The sequence below is a fragment of the Perissodus microlepis genome, chromosome 2, assembly GCF_051167445.1.
Source record: "Perissodus microlepis isolate ML-2025 ecotype Zambia chromosome 2, ASM5116744v1, whole genome shotgun sequence".
NCBI classification, from domain to species: Eukaryota; Metazoa; Chordata; class Actinopteri; order Cichliformes; family Cichlidae; genus Perissodus; species Perissodus microlepis.
In genome coordinates, this window is record NC_140462.1 from 7792089 (window position 1) to 7817563 (window position 25475).

The 25475-nt window shown below is 40.6% G+C and overlaps 4 protein-coding genes across 5 annotated transcripts; 1 reads left to right on the forward strand and 3 right to left on the reverse strand.

Moving 5' to 3' along the window:
- The first annotated feature begins 6 nt into the window (after positions 1-6).
- On the forward strand, positions 7-3934 carry vma21 (vacuolar ATPase assembly factor VMA21). Its single transcript, XM_084943052.1, has 3 exons — positions 7-185; positions 428-537; positions 2841-3934. The coding sequence occupies exons 1-3, from the start codon at positions 124-126 to the stop codon at positions 2978-2980; spliced, it is 312 nt and encodes a 103-aa protein (XP_084799178.1). The 5' UTR covers positions 7-123; the 3' UTR covers positions 2981-3934.
- Positions 3935-8719: 4785 nt separating this feature from the next.
- LOC146392186 (gap junction alpha-3 protein-like) lies at positions 8720-10827 on the reverse strand. Its single transcript, XM_084943087.1, has one exon. It carries the CDS (start codon positions 10751-10753, stop codon positions 9668-9670), a length of 1086 nt encoding a protein of 361 aa, XP_084799213.1. The 5' UTR covers positions 10754-10827; the 3' UTR covers positions 8720-9667.
- A 1591-nt stretch (positions 10828-12418) lies between these two features.
- On the reverse strand, positions 12419-16060 carry LOC146392187 (gap junction beta-1 protein-like). 2 transcript variants are annotated; one of them, XM_084943104.1, is made up of 3 exons: positions 15908-16060; positions 15288-15356; positions 12419-15040 (listed from the first exon to the last, which is right to left on the reverse strand). In XM_084943104.1, exon 3 carries the CDS (start codon positions 15024-15026, stop codon positions 14199-14201), a length of 828 nt encoding a protein of 275 aa, XP_084799230.1. In that variant the 5' UTR covers positions 15027-15040; positions 15288-15356; positions 15908-16060; the 3' UTR covers positions 12419-14198. The 2 variants fall into 2 exon arrangements, with proteins under 2 accessions (XP_084799230.1, XP_084799239.1); XM_084943113.1 differs by lacking the exon at positions 15288-15356.
- Positions 16061-16890: 830 nt separating this feature from the next.
- LOC146392188 (uncharacterized) lies at positions 16891-23746 on the reverse strand. The gene is made up of 8 exons (XM_084943098.1): positions 23174-23746; positions 22829-22961; positions 21592-22747; positions 21263-21393; positions 20967-21115; positions 20573-20727; positions 17961-18046; positions 16891-17825 (listed from the first exon to the last, which is right to left on the reverse strand). The coding sequence occupies exons 1-8, from the start codon at positions 23312-23314 to the stop codon at positions 17746-17748; spliced, it is 2031 nt and encodes a 676-aa protein (XP_084799224.1). The 5' UTR covers positions 23315-23746; the 3' UTR covers positions 16891-17745.
- Positions 23747-25475: the final 1729 nt, after the last annotated feature.

Below are 25475 nucleotides of genomic sequence, written 5' to 3' on the forward strand. Positions count from 1 at the left end.
CAGTCTCGTGACCATCCCGGAAGAAGCGATTTTAGCGCTGTCAACACAACGCTTACAGAGAATAAACGCGAGAATATTCGCGCACAAGTTTCGTCGTTGTGTCGCTTCATTTACAGTACAGCAATGGACGGATCTATGAAAGCATCTCTGGACGCCTCCGCCCCACCGCCGCAGTATTTCAGAGGGTGAGAAAATAGTATAACGAACTAGCTAAGCTAACGGCTAGCTTGTATACCTAGTGACCTGAAAACCCGAGCTCTGCGGTGCCGTTCATTGCCATAGAGACTTTTCTTTTATGTGGCACAATCCGGGAACATAGATGTAATTTTCACCAGGGTACATATCCACATCCGTAGCCAGCGTGTCAGAGCCCCCGTCGCTGTGTGGTTTGATCCCGGCTGACTCATGAACTTGTGCTCCTTTGCAGAAATGAAAGCTCCCTGGTTTCAGCCCTCAAGACTCTGCTGTTCTTCACCATCCTCATGGTCACGGTGCCCATTGGACTGTATTTCGCATCAAAGGCGTACATCTTTGAAGGTGAAGTGTGTCCGAAAGATCCATTGTGGACTTACCTCCACTCTGTTCCTGCTTTCACATTTTCTTGGGGTTTTTACTTTATTTTGTAAACGTAGCACATCATCCAGATTTTAAAATCTATTGATCAGTGGTCATCTGCTGACTAGGGCTGCCACGATTAGTGGACTAGTCACGATTACGTCGACTATCAAAATCGTCGACGACTGATTTAATAGTCGACGCGTCGTTTGAAGCTTTGTAAGATCACAAAAGACGCAGGAATAAGTAGTAGGATTTAAGAGTGTAATAACGGACTGAAACAGAAGATGGCAGCACTGCATGTACAAGGATGCCAGCTGCCGTTAAACCCCAAAGAAGAAGAAGAAGCTGTGTCCCAGAATTCATAGCGCGGCCCAGCTCAGTTTCCAACAATGGCGGCAACTAGTTAGTTTTAATATTACTCTTATTATTCTTTCTGGGTCACAAAATAAACGTTTAACATATTTTCAGGCGAGAATGTAGCTGTGTAAACCCCAAATATCTGCTCAGTTTATCAAGACACCACATATTTTCAAAAGCGCTCCGACGTTTTCGGAGACGTCTGTTACCCACTAGCTCGATAGCTAGCCGGGGGCAAGGCTCACTAGAGCCCGTGAGAGCACCGGACTCCCGGCAAATCGTTTTCAAACCCACTGCCGTCTTTCGCTACTCAGGTTAAATATATATATAAGTCACTTAGATAACTTAAAATGTTATTGTTTGGCTTTTTTTAGTATTTTATTTGTTCCTGGGTAAATCGGTTTGGATGAGATTAAAGTTATAGTTTTTACACAGCTGAATAAACGTCAAGCAGACAGCTGATTATCAGAAGTGTGAGACACTCGAGAATTTACTCCGGTGTCCTGTTATATTTTAGATAGCAAGGAGTTTATTAAACTTCACCGAAACAATCTGCAAATGTCATTAAAATTTAATAAACTATCATCTTGTCTTTATTTTTAGTTAGCACATACCTTAAACACTTACAGCTGTAATCTAATGATAGTTACATAAGAGCAGATGCCGCTGTACGTTTTACGTCCAGTGGATGATGATCTAATTAGTCGACTAATCGCAAAAAGAATCGGTGACTAGTCGACTATCAAAATAATCGTTTGTGGCAGCCCTACTGCTGACAGGTTAATAGAGCAGTCAGTATATCTTTAAGCTCTAATAGTAAGAGTCTTTTAGCATAGTATTTGTCATTCCATACCAAGATTTCCATTTCATATGATATAATAAAGATAATCCAGATGAGAATGTGCATTTATTCTGGATCTAGGGATTTATCGGAACTCTTTCCCCCATAATTATCACATTTGACGACTTCCCCAGTACCCACAATGACAAATATACTGGTTAATATCACCCACAATTAGGGCTCTGCTATATGACCAAAATCTCATATCCCGATATAAGAATTCTATCGTCCCGATAACAATACAAATCACAAAAATGTAACATTTTCTGTAAATTCTGTGAATCTCGGGCAGCTCGATTTGCGTGAAGTGTTTCCAGCTGCGCGTCATGTAGCTGGAGTCGAGTGTTTTAACCGATGCATGAAACGATACATTTTTACACATAAGTTGTAACAGCCGCTGTTTTCTTTGTGAGTACACAACGTGCTGCAGGGAAAAGCCTGTTCTAACGTTTCAGTCTAAGGTCTATTTTTTAGCACCTGGCGGCTTTTTTTAACTTCTCATCCGTAAATAATCTGCTCTTTCACGTGATTCAGTTTATTTTGAAAAGTCTCAACAGGATCTTGAGCTTTATTGTGAAAAGTTTATGTGGAACATAAACAAGCGGACACGCGATGGTGTTACCATCGTTGTTGCTAGCAACAACACATAAAAACAGGCGCTTGTCCATTGGTAGTGTGGTTATATTAAATATAAGAGAAATAGAGAACTTTAAGAAATTAATATAGCCACTACAGTGACCATCAAAACGATGAAAAAATATTGCCGTAAACAGCTTATTTTGCGACACCATGAAACAAACGATAGCGTAAAATGAAATGATAGACGTTTTTATATCGTCATCCGATATATATCGTTATATCGAACAGCCCTACCCACAATAATCGAATACAACCAGAGATGCTGTAGGTTTATATGGCAAGACATAACAACTAACAAGCCACTGCAGCTTTTATTTTTCTGGGTTTAATTCTGTGACAGAGAAAGTTTTGTTTAGCACCTCAATATAATCCTGACTTGTGACACTTTAAACTCTGTGATGCAGCTTCTGGTCGTCGCCATTAACGCTCTGCTTCTGTTTCGTAGGTTCGATGAAGATGTCAAGCTCTGACAGTTATTTCTACGCAGCCATTGTTGCGGTGCTCGCTGTGCATGTGGTTCTGGCTTTGTTTGTTTATGTGGCCTGGAACGAAGGCGCGCCTAAAGGCAAGGGCAAACATGATTAAGGCATATCCTTATCAGCTTAGAAGACCAGAGGAGACAGACCGACCGACGTGGGGAGGGATCCAAGCCCACCCCCCTCCCCTCACACCCCCTCCCAGGTCATGGGCATTGTAAGACCATCTACAATGAGCTGCATTAGAGCTCCGAGGTTAAAGCCTGAAACTACTCTGCGTTCCCCGGCAATGGCGGGGGGGAGTGGAGCTTGCCGAGTGTGCTTGCTCACCAGCCTCAGTGGGCCCGCCTTCTTGACTTTCTTTTTTTCTCTGAAAATATTACTTTTGTCAACAGAGGACAGCTGTGGTTTTTAAGAGGCTTTGTCATAAGCTGCCATTTGGCTAAGTGCTCTAAGTCCCTTCTCAGCAAAGAGTTTGTCTTGTAGGAAAGCATCTTGGGTTTTGACTGATTTGTGCAGGTGTGCACGCACACACACTTTGCCTCATGTTTAATGCATATGAAAGATTTGCTTCCAAAATGCTTCAATTAGCTCGAAGTCATGTTATTTTAATCACATTTTAGTTGTTGTACATTTGAGGATGTCTCTCAGCGTCATTATAAACCCATAATGTGCTTAACTCTCACGCAAACCATATCATCGAGTCATCTGTTAACCCTTTTAAATAGAATGTTTAAATTTGGTTTTCTTTCAGTTGATGTGCGTTTGTGTGCCGTAGCGTGGCGACATTATGAAACTTTGGTGTTGCAGTCAGTTCCTAATTCACACTGTATTTAAATTTGTGTGTTTTGTGTCGATGATGTAGCCAGTGACGTTGGTCGTCATGCCGATGTGAGTGCCGACTTGTTCAAATAAACTGGAAAGTGTACATTTTTGTTGTTTTTAGTGGTATTTTCTTAAAATACAAAGATGCAAGGAAACGATTTGTGCTTGGTTAAAGAATTAATCTGATTCTCTACAAAATCGTCTTTTATTTTTAATAAAGTGCGCAGTTTTGTTTTCAGGTTTCTAGTGTGCGTCCTGTTTTTTTACATGGTCTAATACCAGAACAAACGGACTACTATAAATGTGATATTAAAAATCAAATTTAAAGTATTATCTTTTGCAATCCTCTGATTAAATCTTGGATGAACTGTTTGTTTTTTGTTGTTGTATTTTTATGAATAAGGCCTGCGTGTGATGAGTGAGCCTTATCACACAAGAGGTCATGACTTACCCTACTATTTGTTGCCACAACTAACCAAAAAATGTGCGCACAGAGATCAAACATCCTCATAAACAAACTTACTTTTAATAGTCCACCCCAGAAGCACATTTACACATTGTCACAACAGTTCCAATCCTAACATTCAGTGCGGAAAACTGTCAAAACTGATTATTTAATTCATAAAAATATCTTAATGAAATAAAGAAAATATTTGCAAACCTCATTAACATGACCCAGATTTTCCCAGGCCTGATAAAGACTGTAGTGAAAACCATTAGAATTTGGTTGCCAAAATAAAACAAGCTTTGTCTCACATGTCTGGGAAGATACCTTATTGACCTCTGCAGGGAGTCTGAATTGTCACATGGTGGCAGTAAATGGTCAGCCAGTTCCCACAGACAGCGCAGTAAAAGAAGCAGGGATAAGACCCGGCGGCTGCCTGGCTGTAACAACGTTTTCTGCCTCGGAAACTATGTCAGCAGCTGATTTCTCTTCGTTTTTCCCCTTCACACTATGAGAGCCTCTTCTCACCAGCACTGCTTTATGTGTGTGTAGCTCCCACACTGTACTCCAGAGTTGGAGCTGTGCAGCCTGCCTGCAGTGAGTTTAACAGGCTGGTGTTGGTGATGAGGTGACAGGCCTGCGAGCAATCAGACTGATTCAGTCAGCAAACATCAGATGCCCCTTCCCCCCTCCTTTGGCTGATATTTCATACGCTTACCCTTGCAACAACAGAAAGATGGGGCAAGGGCAGGCTTTGCTTTTGGCTCTTTGTCATTTAGCACACATTAGCAGGTTGAATGCATAGTGTCAGTGACATGAAAAGCAGGCCAGAGAGAGCTGAGCATCTACCTAAACGAAGGGTTACAAGCGATACACGTCAGCACTCCTTGATGATTTTCTTTTGTATACTCTGTCCTGTAACAGAGTTCAGATAACTCATGTATAGCACAAATGTTCTTGGTGCACTTTACATCGGCTCATACTGCATATAGTAGAACATACACTTACCAGCCTTCATTAAGCACGCCTGTTCAGCTGCTCATTAACACAAATGTTAGCCAAGCATAGGTTCAAACCGAGCATCAGGATGGGGAAAGAAAGCGATTTAGCTCATTTGACCCTTGCACAGTTGTTGGCATCAGATGGGCTGATCTGAATATTTTCCACACAACCATCTCTAGGGTTTACGGACAACAGTCTGAAAAAGAGAAAATGCCCAGTGAGCGGCAGCTCTGTTGTGGCCGGAGGTCAGAGGAGAATGGCCCCACTGTAAAGCGCCTTTGTGATGTGGTGGAGCGGGAGATTCACATCATGGACGCGCAGCCGGCAAATATGCAGCAGCTTGTCTGATGCTGTTGTGTCAATATGGACCACAATCTCTGAGGGCTGTTTCCAGCACCTTGTTGAATCTCTGTCACAAAGAATTAAGGCAGCTCTGAAGGCAAAAAGGGGAGTTCAACCCAATACCAGGAACATGTACCTAATGAAGTGGCTGCTGAGTGTATCAGATGCCTCCCTCACTTAGATTTCCTTGCCCAGCAGATGGCGTGCCCAACAGATGCAAAGCTCAAACAAGCAGCTGTGTTGGTGTTTAAGTGAAAGTAAAGAAAGAGGGCAGTAGAGTACCACGCTACAGCTGGTGGAAAATAAAGTCCACCACACTGAAACCTCGGGGAGCAAACAGAGTAAGACAGGAGAATAACTCATCTGGACACTTGAGATCATATCCACCATTAAACACAACGAAGGAGGCACTTTATTGTGTTAGTCTGCGTTGTTATTTCCCATGAAATTCAGCTCAGGCGCTTTTGAGAAGACGCAGGATATGTTTCAACACTTTAGAAGGTTTTATTTCACAGTTTCATCTGTGTAGGTGTTTAAAACTTTGAATTCAAGACAATTTAATTCTCAGTACATAGAGCTACAGGTGGAGGTTTACCAGAAACAACTGATATGTCACATAGATTTCTACATCTGTCTTACCTTCAAATCACTGACTAAAGTTTCATCATCAGGCGCTTTTAGATTAGGTGCTAATGACCAGACGCTCATCAAGGAGTGAAAAACCTATCCTGTTTAGGCTCTGGTGTCCTCTCTGATGTGACACGTGTTGTGACATCAGGGTAAGATCCAAAGACCTGCCTAAAGTCCTTCAGAACGAGTTTCTATTATTTATCATTATCATTATTATTTTAGATGCCTTTAAGGTCAGAGAGAAACCACAAAGATCTTCAAATAAAATATTGCATAGTAAGGAAAATAACAACAATTGATTTTTCCACTAAATACACCCCAAGAAGACTCCATGAAGCCATAAAATTCATGTAGGTAACTCTTGCAAGCTGTAGTGTCATAGTGCATGTAGCTACAATCAGAAATAGATGACCAGAATATGAAGTCTTTCAGGAAAACTCAAAAAGAGACACTTTTACAGCTAACATAGAGGTATAATAACTATTATGCTCTCTAACTGCAACAGTATCCTTGACAAAGGCCAAAGTTGTCTTTTCAGTAGCAGAACTGCAAATCAGCTGTGAAAATGTGATTCAAGGTGGCTTTGCTGACTCAGGGACAGGACATAGAGCATTTACTGATTCACCTGTGTACATTCTGAATCACATTAAAGAGTGCTTGAATATAATGCAAAGCCATTTGTCCATGAGCCAAAGCTTAACAGGAAGTGGACCTTTAAAAAGGATGATAATGCTAAGTGCACAAGGAAATCTATCAATGGATGTCTCTGAAACCTGTAACTGAGTCAAAAACAAGATCCTGCTGTGGTGTTTGGGGGATTTGAAAATGGCTAAACCTCAAGTGAAATAAGTCAGTCAGTCAGTCAGTTGTCCATCCATCCATCCATCCATCTCTAATTCAGGGAAAGGAGTTGAGCTGGAGCCTATCCCAGCTGTCATATATAGCAATTCTTTCAATTTACAATCACAGCACACCTCTGTTTACTTTTAGTCATTCATTTCTTTTGTTATATTAAACAGAGATCATGTGAAGCAAAGAAAGTATTAATAACACACATATAATGACAGACATGAGTGCTTTGCATCAGTAGCATAATATTTTTGGCCCATCACCCCAATTAAAATAACAATATTTTTTGTCGTCCTTGTTGGTCAAAACCTCCCGGGATATTAGAAAAAAAACGCAGTTTTGTCCAAGAAATGTGTTTCATGGATGCTTTTATTTTTGTGAAGCAGAAAACAGATTAAAGCGCCACTCTTAGGTTATTTATGCTTTATGTAACAGACTGAACTTTTATGGCTGTAGATAATTTATCAGAATGTGCTGAATATGTCCAAAAATGTGCTACGCTGGACATCTTCTATCACAGTCCAACAGTCTGATGGTGAAAGTGAAGCCCTGCAGAAGGATTTCATTTCAAAGCACACTCATTTATCTTCATCTGTCATCTTTTTTCTACTCTCTCAAATATGGCCACATTTTTATTTCAATATCACCTCCATTTTTTATCTTCATTTCCAAAGATGGGTGGAATGTTTTTTAAAGACTGACTTATTGATTGATGAAGCTGACTCCTTAGTCTGTTGCGCTATTATGTGTTTTCACAAATAACACATGAGGGATGTAAAGCATATTGTGCTTGGCACCACAACAGACGCAAGTATAGTCTAGTACGTCCAGTTTTTGCTTATTGCAGATAGAAACTGTAGCCCTCTGACACACACACACACACACATATATATATATATATATGATATATATATGATATAATGGCAGGTTATGTAGAGGAGAATAATATGTCATGACTTCATCATGAATCATCATTACTTTGCAAATTCGGAACATATTTTAATGATCACTGAATTTTTTAATTTCCACAAAAGCTATTTGACACAACAAATCACACCTTTCAACTTTTCTTTTATTTTGAAAAGATTTTAAAAAAATTTTTATGGACACCTAAAATGTAAATGTGCCCTTTGGGTTGACTTTTGTTTAAACGCGGTGTAGGCTATAAATAAAACAGATGTGACAGTCAAGACAAAAAAGGTTCAGACATTTTTTATAGCGCATGTTTGAGGTATAAAAAAAGATAATTATTCAACACACTTTAGTGGGCTACATACTGAACTTTGAGGATAGAAACACAGTAAAGATCCTATCATGCTCGTATTGATCTCATACCGATATCAGTATTGGTATCAGTACTATCGATATTTAGATGAACCTAGAAAACACTACAATGACACCCGGATGGATAAGCTAAGAAAATGGATGGATGAACTCCTTGAGGCATCAAGCATTGAGTCACAAGGGTGCTTCCTCATGATGTACATGCTATGAGTTTCAAGGTTTCCATGCCAGCGATGTGTGCCTTCTTGGCACAGATGAGTATAAGATATGCGAGGGACACGCAGACAGCAAAGACTTTCCACGTGTTTATTCTCGCTTCAACATGTCCGTTTTAAACACGTTGAAATGATGAGTCAAACAACACGTGGCATGTCCTAATTTCAGAGACCCCGTGTTCGTTAACAGTGTGATCGTTTTCAGAGAGAAGCCTTCAGAGCTGCGCTGCATTTCAGCTTCTGTGTGGGCCAATATTACAGCTGGTTTTCATGTATTATCACCAGGGTTATGACATATGAATAGTTGCAGTGTGATAAAGACTCAAAATCACAAATTGAAGTGCAAATTTAAGACAATTTATTTCAAGCAGGTTTGCAAACAAGGTTGTCATCAAGTGCTTCAAAGCAAACAAACACCACAAATCCAGACATGAACAAGAATAAACCAATTGACATGCTTTTCATTACCTACTTTCTGGCTGCCTCAATTAAAAAAAAAAAAGGAAAGAGACAGTAAAAATGTGGGAACTCCTGAGACCCGTGCAATATCTGTTTTTGAGGCGCACTCTGGAATTAGTAACAGCAGTTCAAGCCTCCAATAAATTGTCAGGTATTGCACAACTCCTTACTTCAAGTCTAAGCAAGTGAACTATGCTAGATGATGACCTCAAAACATTTAAAGGGAGTTAAATTTAACTTTTCTCCCTATCTGATTTCCACGAATGAGGTCAGGTCAGTGCTGAGCAAGTTCCAGCCCTGAATTCTAGATGTTTCACAGGTTGAGAAAAATAAAGACGAGCTCACTGTAAACCTGAGCAGACCCTCTCTGAATGGTGGAAAGATTCATACCAGTTAACACAACTTAGAAAACACAGATACAAAAACTAGTCTGTTGCCGCAGCGACAGACTAGTATCTAACATTTAATGCTACAGTCCGAAGTGAGATCCAACTTTGTTTCTCCACATATAAAGAAGCAGAATTTCCTTTATTGTGAAAGTTTATCAGAAATGTTGTTGCTGTTTTTTTGTGGTTCCATTTCAGGCTTCTCTCTGTGCCCTGTAAATACTACTCCCCTCTAAGCTGGAATGAGTCAAAGCAGTGCCATCTTGAAGAGGGGAGTCAGTTTGGCATGTATGAACACTTCCAAGCAACATATGATCCCCTCGCACATTTTAAGACCCCTCAGAGAAACATAAACCTCCTCATATCTTCAGATCGTCTATTCTAGTCTTGTTGTTGCTGTGTTTGGCACTGTGGCCAGGCCTGGCCTGCGTAGGTGACCCAGGGGCAGATCCTGCTCCCTTCTTTCCTTTCAGGTCACATTCCTCTGGCTTGCTGCTGCTGCTCCTCTCCACCGCCAAGTTGTCCTTGTTCTGTTTGTAGGCTGCCTTGCTGTGGTAGGGGTGGAAGGACGAGTCTGTGGCCGCGGTGTAGCACGGCACTGGTGGGTAAGCGGGCTGGACTTGGCGGTGCTCGTGGAAGTAGTCATCGTAACTTGGGGCAAACGGCACTGCAGTCTCGCCAGGCTCCTTGGAGATACTCTCATGGGACTGGTTGCGCCTCCTGAAGGTGATGCCCTGGCTGCACTTGGTGAAACCCAGATGGTAGATCTCTATGAGGTTGAGGAACAGAGACACAGAGGCCACTCCAAGCATAAAGATGATGAAGATGGTTTTCTCTGTAGGGCGGGATATGTAGCAGTTAACCACATTGGGGCAGGGGGGTCTGTCACATGTGTACATGGGTTTGAGCTCAAAGCCGTACAAAAAGTACTGGGCCACGATGAAGCCCACCTCAAACAGCGTCTTGAAGATCACATTGAAGACATATGTCCGCAAAAGCTCCCCCTGCAGGCGGACTCGTCCCTTATTGTCTCTTATCAGAGCCTTCTTGTGCTTCACATCCACAATGAGAGTCTGTTTGTCTGATTGATGACTGTGCTCCTTTTCTCTCTCCTTTTCTTTCTCCTTCTGCTTTTCCTCCATCCGGACTAGATGGAGAATGTGCCCCAGGTATATCAGAGTCGGTGTGGATACAAAGATTATCTGCAGCACCCAGAACCGGACGTGAGATATGGGGAAAGTGATGTCATAGCATACGTTCTCGCAACCGGGCTGCTTGGTGTCGCAGGTGAAGCCCGACTGCTCGTCGCCCCACACCTTCTCTGTCGCAGCACTCAGGATCAGGATGCGGAAGATGAACAGGACAGTGAGCCACACCTTCCCCACGACGGTGGAGTGCTCCTGGGCTTTTTCCAGGAGCTTTCCCAGCAGGTTCCAATCCCCCATGGCTGTGAGAGGTCAGATCTAGGACTACAGAGGATTTGAAAACAGAAATCAGTTATTTCATCTATAGACTGTTGTACACAGCAACAGAGATTAAATGACTACAGTAAAACTAATCCTGAGCGTACGTCTCATCCTTCCTGACGACTAAAAATTCTCTTACCAAGTTCAGCAGAGATCAGAACAACCAAGTCTTTCGGGAGCCAAGCTGCTAACTGAGCGTCCAACTGGGCGACCGCCACTGAGCAGGTAGTGGTCTTATCCGCGTGGGTGCAAACAGGATTATATTTACTTTGGGAGGGTATATATTTGGCAAGTGTGGACAGGAGGAAGGCAGGTTTCAGACATGATTCTGCGGCTCCTGGCCTTCATGACCCACGCCATGGCAACACGAGCCACAGGAAGTGAAATCAAACACTGGGCAGATGTGGTGGGAGTGCGAATTAGAAACAGTTGAGTAATGTTGGAGCTGTCAGCTCCTGTGACACATTAGGTTTTAAATAGATTCTGCTTCTGATGAGTAGTCTATACAGTAGTAAGAGTGGAAGTAGAAGGTATGCTGCTCTGGAGGATGAATTCAAGTGTTGAAATGTGGCAGGTGGGTTGACGCTGAGGGAGCCAGCACCAACAATCGCAGATTGGACAGTATTTAAATATGAGACCCCCACTCCACAGCGTGAGATCCCACATTACAATGAAGAATAATGCCATCATTCGAGGAAAAAGAAGTGAAACAACTTCAACTTCTGTTCTCACATAAGACAGCTGTTAACCTGCACTTACAGCATTTGGCCACAGCATGCACCATTAATAAGTTAACTTTAGGTTTAGGACTATAATTTAAACTCCTGAAGAAACAAATATTTCAGTCTATAAAGCACAAAGTTAAAAAAAAAATCACAGAAAACTCACATTTACTGGAGAAAGTCACCGTGTCAGCTCATACATCCTCTGTGGCAAAGCTTCCCACGTCTGGCAGGGTCCATGAGGCCTCACTGCTTTACCGACTGGCCTCAGTGCAACACTGATCTTAGGACCCCCAACAATGCCCTTGAATGGACAGGAAAAGCAGACTCTTGCAAGCCACAAACTTAGTTCCACGCCGACAAGCTCAGTGACTCAGTCTTCTGTCTTCAAATACAACTCTCGCAGAAATCAGAATGCAGGCCCAGGGGTCTTTAGCCGGCCACAGCACACATATGCACACACACTCAACCAAAGAACCAACCAACAAACCTGCCCTCCCTTGACCCTCCCTCCCCCCTCGGTTAAATTTGGCACGGTGTGCACTGTCCAGTGTAAACTATTAAACAAACCCCTGCTCGCATGCTACGGCGAGTGACAGGGCAGCTGGCCAATGATCTTGTCTGCTAAGTCTGTCTGGCCACAAGTGTTCCCGAGATCTATATATATCACAAGGGTCTCTTTTCCTATCATGGGGGTGGAGATGGGATGGTGGTGGTGCAGGAATGATTTGGAGATGAACAACTACTGGCATCCTGAAGTTCCAAATCACAGTGACAGGAAAGGGGTAAATGTATTTATTTATTAAAAAAGCTGAGTTTCAATGAGTTAAAATCCTAGCTACTAAACACAACAACTCACTTCAGACATATTTCATTATTTCATCAGGTACTCAAAGAAACAACACACTGCATGTTTGCTAAATAATCTCATATTATCTGCCAGTTTATTTCTTCATAATCCACAATGTACACTGTTTCAACCCATTGTATAGTTTATCTGGATTGATTACCTGGATGTAAACTGCTACATGTGCATTTAGAAAGTTGTTTTTGTATGTTACATGCACACATGGCAAACGATTTGTATAAACAGCTACTTTACATTTTATTTACATTTACAGGACAAGTGAGATGTTCACTAATATATCATGATGGTTAATACTAGGGTCTGTTAAACAGTACGTCAGCTGCAAACATTTATTTAAGCCCACTGGAAGAAAATTTTACAAAGATGAAAAGTAAGGAAAGGTATTCTAACTCAAGGATATATCTGCAGTAATGAGACTGGACAAATTTTAAGCTGAGGTACCTCTGCAGACAAGCGGAAAGGAATAACACTGACATTTTTAACTTTTTGGGGATTATGAGCTGAAAATTGATGAAGGTTTACCGACAAGTCAAAGTTAACACACATGTAGAAACCACAATATTAAAACCGCTGATGGTTGAACAGCCTTACAAAACAGTGTTCTCTGTGGAAACTTCTTTGCATGCGTGAGAGTGCTACCATCTGAATACAACAGATCAAGGTAGTAACCTGGCCTCCAAACTCTCCAGATACACAACTTCAAAAAGTCGAAGTTTCATGCTTCGGTGCATTTGAGCTCTTTTGATGGCATGATATTAGGCAGCTGGTTTCAACACTGTGGCTTACAGGCACCGGTGATGACATGGCATCATGTTTGGACAGTATTTCATTGTTTTGTTTTGTTTTGAATTGAAAATTTATTTTCTAGCACCAACTGTAGCAACAAGCAGTCTACATTAGAAAAAAATCAGTGACCACCCAATAAAATCTAACCACCATACTGTTAACAGCTGTTCAAGTCATTTTACCCATTTATATGTGCTTTCCTATAAATCCACTAGCTTCTAATGGTTTCATTTTTTGAATTTCTCATCCAGCATTTCAACTCCTTCAATAACCTCTGATTTTTAAAGGACCAAAGTGATGTTTCAGAGCATTTCGAATTACTTTTACCATTACGTGTTTTCGTTTGTTTAGTTTGGAATTGTGGCGTCCACAATTTCCTTAAATTTCAGTATCAAAAGATCTGCTATGGTGTGGACTTATGTGCAGATTACAAACCCTTTTCCAAGCAGCAATCTTTATATTGCAGACTTTTTGCACCAATTATAACTGGTATGTTTTAAATTGCTCATATTCAACAACAATCAGTACACCTGTTTTGATTCTTCTAAGAATACTGAGCTGCAACAACAATACAGCTGTTACAAAAACAAGGCATCACACGCATAGTCAGCCTAAGCTTGTCAACAACTTGACAAACTGCTATTTATACTAAAAAATAATATAATGGAAGCCTTCAGAAGCATTGTGGAAACCAGAAAAAAGAAAAACAAAGAAAAAAAAAACCTAAAGATCTAATCAAGGTAAGCTTGGTTTTACTGTAACAACAGCCACCTTGGATTTGCAGTACATGAGTTAAAATGTTCTTAATCACCAGTTTGGTCTTTAAACCTTCACTACAGACTCTAAATAGTTTAGGCGAGAACAGCAGCCAATATTTGTGAGTAAAAATGAACAGATAAAAACAAGAATCTAAGATCCACTGACTGAATTATGTATAAATAAATAGCCAAAAAGCTGAAATTGACCTAATACACAGTATATATGTGACTTTAATGCATGAGATACTACGTGGTCAGGTGAGGTTACTGCTTATTAGTTCAAGAGAGTCTCAGAAAGCAGAACACCTCTCACCCCTCTCGGCTGGGCTCTTTTTGGTCACAGTGAACTTAGACTTGAGAGAATGATCTGCTATCAGCTGATTGATTTCATTTTGCTTGTAAGTGGACAATCTTTGGCTTATCCACGGTAACTTTGACTCGTCTTCAGAGCTGCGGAAGGACCGTTTGCAGGCCCTGCCTATGAGGTACACCACCTCTGCCAGGTTGAGCAGCACACACACCGCAGACACTGCCAGCATGAACACAGTAAATATGGTCTTTTCTGTTGGTCTGGAGACAAAGCAGTCCACCGTATTGGGGCAAGGGAATGAGTCACATTTCACCAAACGCACCATCTTAAAGTCAGGATAGATCAAGTAAAAGATGTAGAGAAAAGCCACTTCGAAAATGATTCTAAAGATGATACTGATCATGTATGTCCACCACAGAGCGCCCGTGATCTGAAACTTCTGGTTCTTGATGTGTTCCAGCTCTTTAGGACTACTGCGGCCCGCCCTCTTCAGGATCTTCTTGTCGATGTGCCTTCGGTGGGCTACGTGCATGGCCACTAAGAGTGCAGGGGTGGAGACCAGGATGAGCTGGAGCGCCCACAGACGGATGTGTGAAATTGGGAAGAACTGGTCGTAGCAGACGCTATTGCAGCCGGGCTGCTGGGTGTTGCAGGTGAAGCCAGACTTTTCATCGCCCCAGACGCTCTCCGCAGCAACCACCAGGACCAGGATGCGGAAGATGAAGATGACAGACAGCCAGACGCGTCCGATGCCAGTAGAGTGCCTGTTTACACCGCTGATCACGGCATAAAAGGACCCCCAGTTCATTTTCGACTCCAGGTCTGGGGAAAAAAGGGATTAATATAGTTTTTTACAGGTGTAGGCAGTTACATGTGTGGGATGCTTTGCATCTAAAAATCACCCAAAATTCTAATTACTAAGAAAATTTACTCCCCCTTTTTTTTTATTACTGGCATGAAGTCACAATGGCTTGCCAGTTAAATAAGGTCTTTAGACTGTAACTGCACACAAAACTTAGCATTTCAGAAAAAAATCTAACCGGTGTAACATGAGTAGTTAGAGGTTTACCAGGCTCAGCCGGCGGTGCAAGCGGCGTAAGCAGCACCAGGTCCAAAGATGACCATCTTGAAGTATGACCTGAGCATCAAGCCGGATTTAGCAGTCAGGAACAACAGACAAGAATTGCCAAGTAGCCTGCCGGCTGTATAAAAACAGGGGCGATGGCCTGCCATCATGCACCGTCAGAAGACGCAACAGGTTGAAACCAATTGCAAAACATTTGCAGAACCACGTGATATGCTTCCCCTGTATTAATACTCTACTCCCAGGCTGGCTTACAGCCCAAATGCAGACAGACTGACAGACTGCCAGCAAATTTTTCCAAGGGAGCAGCAAGACATGCATCTCATTGAGGCTTTCCTTTTTTTTTTTCCTTGAGAGATCTCTATTGTTTGAGAATAGCTATGTTCTTTGAGATTTGCCTTAAACAGATCTTAAAATTATGTGACTTTTAAAGCATATTCAGTAAAACATTGCTACCATAAAGGGAATTATGATGAGACCGTAAGCATGCCAAGTATTTGCCAAGTCAAGTCACTGGGGCATGTCAAACATCACTCACCCCAAATCCAACCTCTCACTGAATGTTAGTATAAAACAATTAGAAAGGAGATAACATGGATTTTTACCTTCAGCTGCTGGTGGTACACAAAAATGTGTACAAAATGGGAAGAAATAAATTCAAATTTTGTGTTTTTTAGCGAGCCAAAAGGCTGGATTGAGAACACCATGCGTTTGGAAAATGCTAATCATTCCTCCGCCACTAGCCACTGCCCTGCACCGTAGCGGTCATATGCTCTTATATAAACTATTTACATACAATGGCACCCTTTATGGGGCTGCAACAAGACTCTTTCAGAATTCAGATCAAACGCCTCGATTTCCGCCTACCCCGGGGCAAAAGAAAGAATCTGTGTGGACACAAAAGGCCTCAGCCTGCCACATTATTTATTGTGCTTGGCAGGGCAGGGAAGTGAAGGACGCTTTTGACCCGAGTCACTGCTGCTGCAACATTAACAGGTTTACGAATTCATCCAGATTATATATGAACTAGGGAACTACTGCACAGTCTAATGGAGTGGCTAATTTGAATGCTACAGCACTTTAAAAGATTGATGATTTGATTAAATTGTCATTTGCACTTTAAAAATAAAATACAGCTCTAATTTTTGATGTTATCTAGCCTTTTTAATTCCGACAATACTGGCACAAGAATATATTAACCCAGTCACACAGGTTAGTTCAGTTAAGTCCAATATAACATGTTACCAAATGTGCATGCCCTGAAACAATCTGAAATGGTTCATATTAAAAGTTATTTAATATTAATAATAGTAATAATAGTAATTTATGTACTGTCAACAGGTTAGTTGTGGTCACACCCCCTTCCACGTAACAGTAGAAACCATGATTTACGGCAACACAACGTGGTCGTTTGTCATGTACAATCAGATGACACACAGTGGCTCACTGTGCCATGAGTTTTTCTGCGTCACTCGCAGGCCGTACCGTCACTTCTGACAGTGTAGTTTGAGGGTTTGGGTGGCCTGCTAATAATCTGAATGAACTGCACCTCATTTACATTCTCTCTACACAAGGAAGAGACACAAATGTACAATTGTAGAGAACACATCTTTATTTCAAAGGCAAATATACAAAAATAAAGATGTTTGCCATTGCATAAGAACAATATTATCAAGTCTGCAAAGCTTTTCTGTGATCAAAGAAAAATTATACATTTAAAAACCAAAACCAAAAAAGACCTGTTGTAGCATGCAGATAAGGTAATAATATAGATATGAATACAACTTAATAGAGAGCGGGTAATCAGAATGAGCAGGCACCGTCTAGTGACTAAAAATAATCAGGACTTGAAATACAGTTCTGTTCTTAAACACAGGAAAAGGGAACAGGTTAACCAATATCTTGAAATTACATAGTCAAAATAAAACAAGCAAAACTAGTTTTGTATGCTTTCCCTGTACATAAAGAAGAAAAGCTCGAGATACAAAAGAAGAAAGAAATTTCCCGTTTAGTCGTCTTAGAGAGAACATAAATGTATGCTTAGTTGAACCAGTTTTCCAGCTCTAACTGTAGGAACTAAAAATACACAAGATAGCTTATATATACACACACGACTTAATGTGTACTAGTCCAGTCAATCCTTTATAAATCTACATTTAATTTTTTTCCCCAAATACCTTTCAACTTTGTATAGCCTTTCAAGTTGGCAACAACTCAGTCCACTGTATGTTGCACACAGATGGTCAGTCTAAAAGGAATATTTTTGTTCCTCATTCAAACATTTTACTCGTTTAGGTTTTACACTATAAACAATGTTGGTATACACTATATGTTCGAGCTGCATGGTACAGTAAGCTTGCATTTTAACTTTAGCACTGGTTGTGCAATCATTCAATTAGGATAAAAGGACGCCAACATAATCACACACACACACACACCTGAACTACTTCCTTTGAGTGTAGCATGATATGAGATACTTCTCCCAGTCAGAGTCCTGTTTCTGGGCTTTAAGCTGAACACTGTCTACAAAACAACACGGAAAATTGTGAATATCAACATAGAGTGGTGACAACGAGGAATAAACACATCGCATTGAAGTATATTAGTGTAGTGTGGACTCTTAGAGAAAATGCATTTTTAAAATATAATGTAACTTACTTCTTTTGATGAGACTGGTCTTCTTAAGTTTGCTGTGGATGGCGTGTCCATTCTGGGCCAGTCTCAAAGACAATGAAGCACCCCTCCTGAAATGATGTGTTAAGTGTGTTCATAAAGTTACTAATATTTACCAGAAAGACAAAAACGTTGCTATTCCCAGGCGACTTGTGCAACTTAGCCAGAGGACCACATATTTGATCATTACTTATTGGTCCTTTTTGAATGTAGAGTAGATGATTGTATTTTGCCTATTTGTGGCACAAACAGATAAACAGTGCTGTGCAAAAGTCTTGAGCCACCCAAATTTGAAAAACTTTCTGAAAGCCTGGACAACAAAGTGTTTCTTTGAACCCTTGCTGCTTTTTTGCTCATTTTAAGAGGAACATTTGTTAAGCCACCCAACACTGTGGCCTTTAAATGATTCGAGCATTAAGAAAAGAAAAAAGAAAAAGTAAACTACTTTCTTTGTGAAAGACCAGTTTTACGTTTTATCTTTAATCCCCTATTATGAGCAGCCTGTTTATGTTTTCCCATTTCTTTTGCTGAATCTATGAAAAAGGCCAAAGATAACAGTTTAACAGGCATAATAATATTTTTGCATCAACAAGGTGATTCCTAAAGAGCTATGAACTTAACACTTAGCATATTTCAGCATGGAGTGCAGTGTGTCCTCAAAAGATTTTGGGCAAATTGGACAAGAGGAGTACAAAAGAAGTAGCAGGCAAAATCTGTGGCGACAAGGTCTTATGAGGATGAAACTTCTGGTGCCGTCATGGTTTGAGGTTCCATTTCAAGCCAAGCCAACTTATATTAAAAATAAATAAATAAATACATAAATAAATAAATAAATAAATAAATAAATAAAGCTTAACAGAGGAAACGGAAAAAGGAGTTTCAGCCAGAGGTACTGGGGATCTTGTCATGACTGATGAGTACTGTTAAGATTTTGATCCACCACCATGCAATGCCATCTGCAAGGCATCCAACTGAAGATGGCCAATCAGCATGACAATAATCCCAATGTCACTGCTAATACAGTAAAAGGATACCTGGATAGAAAACCGCAGTCAGTAATGAACTGGCTGCCTCAAAGCAGATTACTGAAGCAGTGTGGGATCATCTCGACAGAACAAAAAGACAGCCAACTTCCCAAGAAGAGTGCTGAATGACCTTCAAGAAGCCTGGAGAACTATTCCTGAAGACCATTTAAAGAAACATAGCTGGCTGGAGGACTCATGCCTAATGTTGAACGCCTCAAAAACTGTCTGTATGTATTTTTCAAAACGCCCCTTAAACTTGAAGCAGTCAAACATATTCCTGGATGGAGTAGAGCTTGAATTAGCTCCAGAATTTAAATATCTTGGGGTCATTCTAGACCCAACATTATCCTTCAAGAGTCACATAAATAAAGTGTCCCAGGTACTTAAATTTAATAATCGAAATTTTAATCATATACGTAATAATTTAAATATGAATGTTGCAAAAACTTATTTTTACTCAATGATCATCTCTTATATGGACTATTGTTTGACGTCCTGGTCACTTGCTTGTCCAACAACACTTAAAACATTTATAAAAGAAGTTTAAAACTACTTGACAAAAAACCGACTTCCCACCACCACTGTCATGTGTTAAAAAAACATAAATTACTGAACTTCAATAACTTAGTGAAACTTAAAAGAGTGTGTTTAATATATAAAGTCTTACACTCCCTTGCTCCACCACCACTAAAGCAGTTCATTAGGCATAAAGAAAGCTCAGACAGGACCACTCGAGCTACAATCCGAGGAGACTTGTTTATACCCCACAGACGGACAGCATTTGGGCAGAACGTCCTCTCTGTTAAGGGTGGCCATCTGTGGAACAGTCTTCCTCAACCCATTAGAGAATGCTCTACACTCAATTTGTTTAAGGCAAAGGTTAAAAACTGGTTATGGACAAATCAAGCGTGTGATCATGTATGAGTTGTATAGTTTTAATGTTTTATTTGAGAACAGAATGGTGTGTATGTGTAAGTTTGGTGATGGAGTTTTTATTATGAATGAATGATGAATTTTTATGAATTATTATGTCTATTTTTTTATGTTTAAGGACAACAGATGGAAATTAGCCTTTGGCTATAATCTGGCATGTTTACATTCATGTAATTTTTTTTTTTTACATTTATGTTCATTAACATGCACTGTCCTAAATAAATAAATAAATAAATAAATAAATAAATAAATAAGTGACAAGAAAGCTGCCTAAGAGTTCAGGCTGCGTTCAAAATGATAAGTGGTTGTTCCTAATATTGATTTTGAAATTTGTAAGAATTGTGCAAACTCTGTTTTTTCCTTATTTCCTGCATTTCCAGGTATGTTTGCATATGTTTCAACAAACTGCTGCACTCGTTTTCCTAGCAAAATACATGAAAGGAAAGGAAAAATAAACGAGTTGTGGCTCAAGACTTTTTCACATTACTATACAGTCACCATGCTACTTCTTAATTTAACAAATTACATTGCTTGTACCGATAAAATATTTAATGGTGACATAATTTTTTTACTGTTAAAATTCTGTCCACTAAAACCTTTTATGCCACAATTAATTGACTGTGTTTTATGTTTCGATACCTCATGGCTCCGAGCTTTCCCTTCTCCATGAACAGCTCGACTGTAACTTTGCCTTCCTGCGGGTACAGCCTAGCATAGAGGGTCCTGTTGTGTACAGTCGCTTTGAACCAGCCGACTGCCTCCTCAGACCAATCTCTCCCATTCACAGGCGTCACCTAAGGGGTAGGAAATACACACAAAATACCATGAACTGAGATAATTCATTTCCTTTTCTCACCAAGTAACAGATAACGCTGTGACTAATAGTGGCCAAATGCAAATAATTAAGCGCACACTCTCACAGCACAGCTTTTTAACATTTCCATGTATGCAAACTCTGGCAGGGACAGTCCGTATGACTCTCTCTGAAGATTTTTAAGTGTCCATGCAGGTGGAAGACTGTAAATCCACTTACATTAGCCAGTGAAACCTGCACAGCCTGAAGTGGTATAGTAGCCATTTCAGGGGTCAGCTCCTTTATATTTGACAGTGACAGACAGGCAGTGTCACCATAGTCCAACCTTTTCACTTCCACCTTGATGGATGTCTCTGTCCCAGCACCATCTTACATCCAAAAGACAGAGAGCATACAAAGCAAGACTAAAAATCCAGTGTGATATTCCCAAGTGGCTACCAGGAAAACAAAGTGACGCTGCTACCATCTAGAGGCATACATCTGCAAAAACATTTCAATACAACGACAGAACCCACCTCTGCTCACGCCACATATCTTTATCACCTGGCTCCTGCACCATTGTTCTCGCTCGGCAACCCAACCCATTACTATGGTTCCAATATCTGGAATGCAGTTCTGCTCAGCATATGAACTACTGGCTTTCCAGCTGTGCCAAATGAAAATAATAATGATGATGACCAGAAACATGTGGGTTATTAAAAAAGAAAAAAAAAATCTACAAAGAAAACGGTTATTAATAAAAGGCATAAATGGCTCTTTAAGTTCTGAAAATGTCATCAGTGAATCAGCGGGAAAATCTGAGAAAAAGCAGACTTAAGTTTAGCCTCAGCAATGAATAACTTACTCTGTGGCAAAGGCCTGTAGCTTCTCATGGGAGTCTGCCTGCTGGATGTAGAAGTTGCTCGGACTCACAATGTGAGACACCACAACCTCAGTCTCTTCAAATCTTCGAATTTGGAAATCGGGAATCTTTAAACTGTTGGTTGTTGCCATTTTCACGCCATCAGAACTGTTATCACGTTCAGGCTCTGCGCACTTGGGACTTTTGGGTTTCCAGTGGATATTCACACCCACGATCTCTGGCTGAGTAGTTATATTTTGGCAGTCTTCACTTCCCAAGGGGCCAGGATCAGAGACCCTCTCCACTACCTCTGCGAAGATGTCTCCAATATCCCAGAGTTCAGTTTGTGTTGCAATCATGCAACTATAGATGAGAGAGCCACTTGACTCGGCTTTTTTCACTCTGAAGACTGGGGCTTGGGTTTCAAACTTTGCATTCAAAGTTTTTGGAGCAAGAACTTCTACCAGATCGGTGACAACGTGACTGAACTGGTCTTTTTGTGTTGTAATGGTAGGTGACACAGGCTGCTGTAAATCTGAACTGTATGCACGTTTAGCCCACTCCATGGCCGTGACCTCCAGTGAACCCATGTTTTTAACTTTTGCTCTGAGGAAGTGCAGCAGCTGGGAGGATGTTTGTTTTTGGTGTTGCACCTTGACATCATCTTCACATCCCCAGTGTAATAGTGGTGTGGTGTTCATGGGTTTTGGGTTACTGAGCTCGGGGAAAACAGCTTTTAAGGGAGGTAAAAGTATTTGAGGCCTCTCTGCACTTCTGTCACGGCTCTCATCAGTGACAGGTGGAAAAATCCCAGCATCCGCTTGGCTCTTCTCCTCAAAATCAACCTGCTTTTCTTCAACCTTAAAATCACAACTGGAAGTCAAAACAGTGCTGGCGAGGCTTGAAGAACGCCTGCATATCATGTTGTCCTGATAGCCTGCTGCAGGCTTCGAGGTGAGGAAGCGTTGTAGCTGCTGAAGAGACACCGTGGCTCCCAGTACCTGGATTGCTTTTGCTATTGAGCTCGCCATCAGCGAGTTCTTTAACATGGGCCCAAACTTAAAAACATCTGTAATCTGAATCTCTTTGACGCCAAGCTGCTGTATCTGATTTCCGCTGACTCCATTATTAACCTTAGGAAGGAGACAAACCTGCGGGTCTGACAGGGAAAGCAGGCAGCAGAGGTTTATTAATACAGTTACTTATCCATCTGTAGCTATACGATTAATTTATAACTTACCAGCTGTGAGGTCCTTTAATGAAGCTGAAAGCTTTGCGACTGTTTGACATTTCACATCTAAAGCTTTTGAGAGATCGCTGAACAAGCTCCTGGGACAAGATGAATTCAGGTAACCTTGGACATCTTTATAGGCCTGGTTGTAAAAAACGGGGAAATTTGTGTGGTTTATTTAAAAATACACATACATTGTGTTTATTAGTTCAGAGGAAACCAATTTTGGCAGTCAGCTGATATTTCACGTTTTTGTAATGACGAACACACTGTACGTTTTTCCAATGGTCTTAGCAATATCAGCTAATGTAACTAAATGCATTAATTAGTCGCTCGCTTGCCAGCTAGCTTTACCTTGATGGTGAAGTTGCGAAGGTCTTGTTCAAGTTTATTCCGGGCATTTTCCAGCAAGAACAGCTGGTAAGTTAACTGCACTTTCTGGGAGATCATGGAGGGCGCCGACTGGAGGGTGACAGCCAGCTGGTGAGGAGCCATGGCGTGCGTGCCCCCTGCCAGTATGACTGGTGGCTAGTTAGCGGCTAGTTAGCTAGCCAATTAGCGTTATTATTCCTGACTTTGACGGTCCTTTTCTTTTCATAGATTTTCTTGGGGGTTCCGCAAATTACCATAGTGGAACAATTCCTTTTAGTCTACTTTTTGACCTCGGTTTCTTCTTTAAAAACCCGGTTGTCATAAAAATGTATCCCACTCCTTTTTCCACCAAGGCCAGGCCGCCATCTTGAGAAGAGGCCCCAGTCAGTAGAGGTGGGCGGAATGGATCGAAAAATAAACCTCCAATATGCACTATGAAGAAAGTCCAAACCTTTTTGTGTGGTTTAGAGACAGAAAAACTTGCATTCCAGGTCTCCAAAAACCCAGTTTCAAAAGACCTGAAAAGCTGAAAGGTGTGTTTTGTTGCGTTAACTTATTATTGTGGAAAGTAATCAGTGATATAGTGGTGATTAAAACGATAATTCATGGCATACTACTCTCCCCCAATTAGCTACCCGAATAACAAATAATAACCAATCCTGGCCCTGCATTTACTTGGTATTAGATCTATACCAATATTTGTAGTGTGGAACAGCAGTACTGTGAATGAGGGAAATGTGAATGTTGATTTTTTTGTTGTTGTTGAAATGTTCAGGCAAGTATATACATGTTAAATGACAAGATATATAAGATTAAGTTTTTGTACAAAGTATTGGTATCGGATCAGTATCATGATACCACCCTGAATTTTTATTTTTTTTAGGTTTTTTTTCTTTTAGACCTGGAGCTAAATGTGCCTGTCTCTAAAGTACTTTGCGTCTACATCTGTTTAAAAAAAAAAAAAAGTAGATTTCAGACATCTTTCATAGTGCATGTTTGAGGTTTTTTTTTTCATTTCCAATGAAATTAACAATTAAAAGAATTTAGAACTTTTTTTTTTATCAGACAGCATTTGACAGTCTAGAGCAAGGATGTCAAGCTCATTTGACACAGTGGGCTGCATACAGCCCACTTTGGTCCGTAAGAAGTTTAACCATCCATTGAATTCCTCAGATATCTTCATATAACAAAAAAGAAGTACCTTTTAAGCAGTATGTCTCAGTTTTTCTACACGATAAAGAAATGCTGCTGTATTAAATGGAAGAAATCTGTCCATATTGTAAGTACTGGATGTAACAGACTATGACTTTCTAACTGTGGACCCTCTTTAAAAAGATAGAAGTTTCAGTTGTAGATATTGAATTTAACTGTTTATCTATTATTTAGTTACTTTGGTGTGTTATGAATGGTTACGAAGGAGGTCCTTATCAGTAGGAAAAGCTGTCAAACTTATAGAAAATACAGTTAAAAGTCCCAAATTTATGCCCTTTTTCTCAATTTTTTTCCAAGTCTGTCTAGTTGGACAGAATGGAGTCTTTGGCTGTCTGATTCTGGCCCAGGGGCCATGTGTTTGGCACCCCTGGTGTAGAGGTAGAAACAGAAAGTCGTGCAACTTTGCATGCAAGCTGTTGCTAATGTCTAAATGCAGTAACTATCAACACCAAGAAGAAGAATGAATACAATTTACTTGTTGCATTCCTATGGTTTGACACCTAATGCTATCCACACAGTGTTCTTTTCTTCAAGTGCTCTTTGCTTGAACTTGTCAAGCTGCTACTTGATCTAGAAGCTGAAACGTGTGGGTGGGGCAAAAAAAGACATTTTACTAAAGTTAATATTGCTCAAGAGTTAGATTGATAGGCAGTTTTGCTGTACCCGTGATAATGCTGACATCACATATACTGGTTCCAGTTGCAAAACGGCACTTTGCATCAGTTTCAAGAAGAGGGATTTGCCAATAGGAAGACAGCAAGAAAGATTGCTCAATGGCATATCTTTTTTTTCTTTTGGTGTACATCCAGAGGTACTTGCTTACAATTTCAAATATCTTTTCATGCCATTGCCAGTGGATCAGTATTGTAGGATGCAAGTCAAAGTTTAATGTTGTGTTGCTTAGTTTCACAATCTTAATGGACGACCTTCTCTGATCATGACCTTACAGTTAGGATTTTATGATTTGGTGGCATTTCAACTATAATTTTTCACCTTCCCACCTCATTGATTTATTTTGTAGATACTGAAATGCGGGGAATGGTATTCCTAAATAAAGAACTGCACGATATCG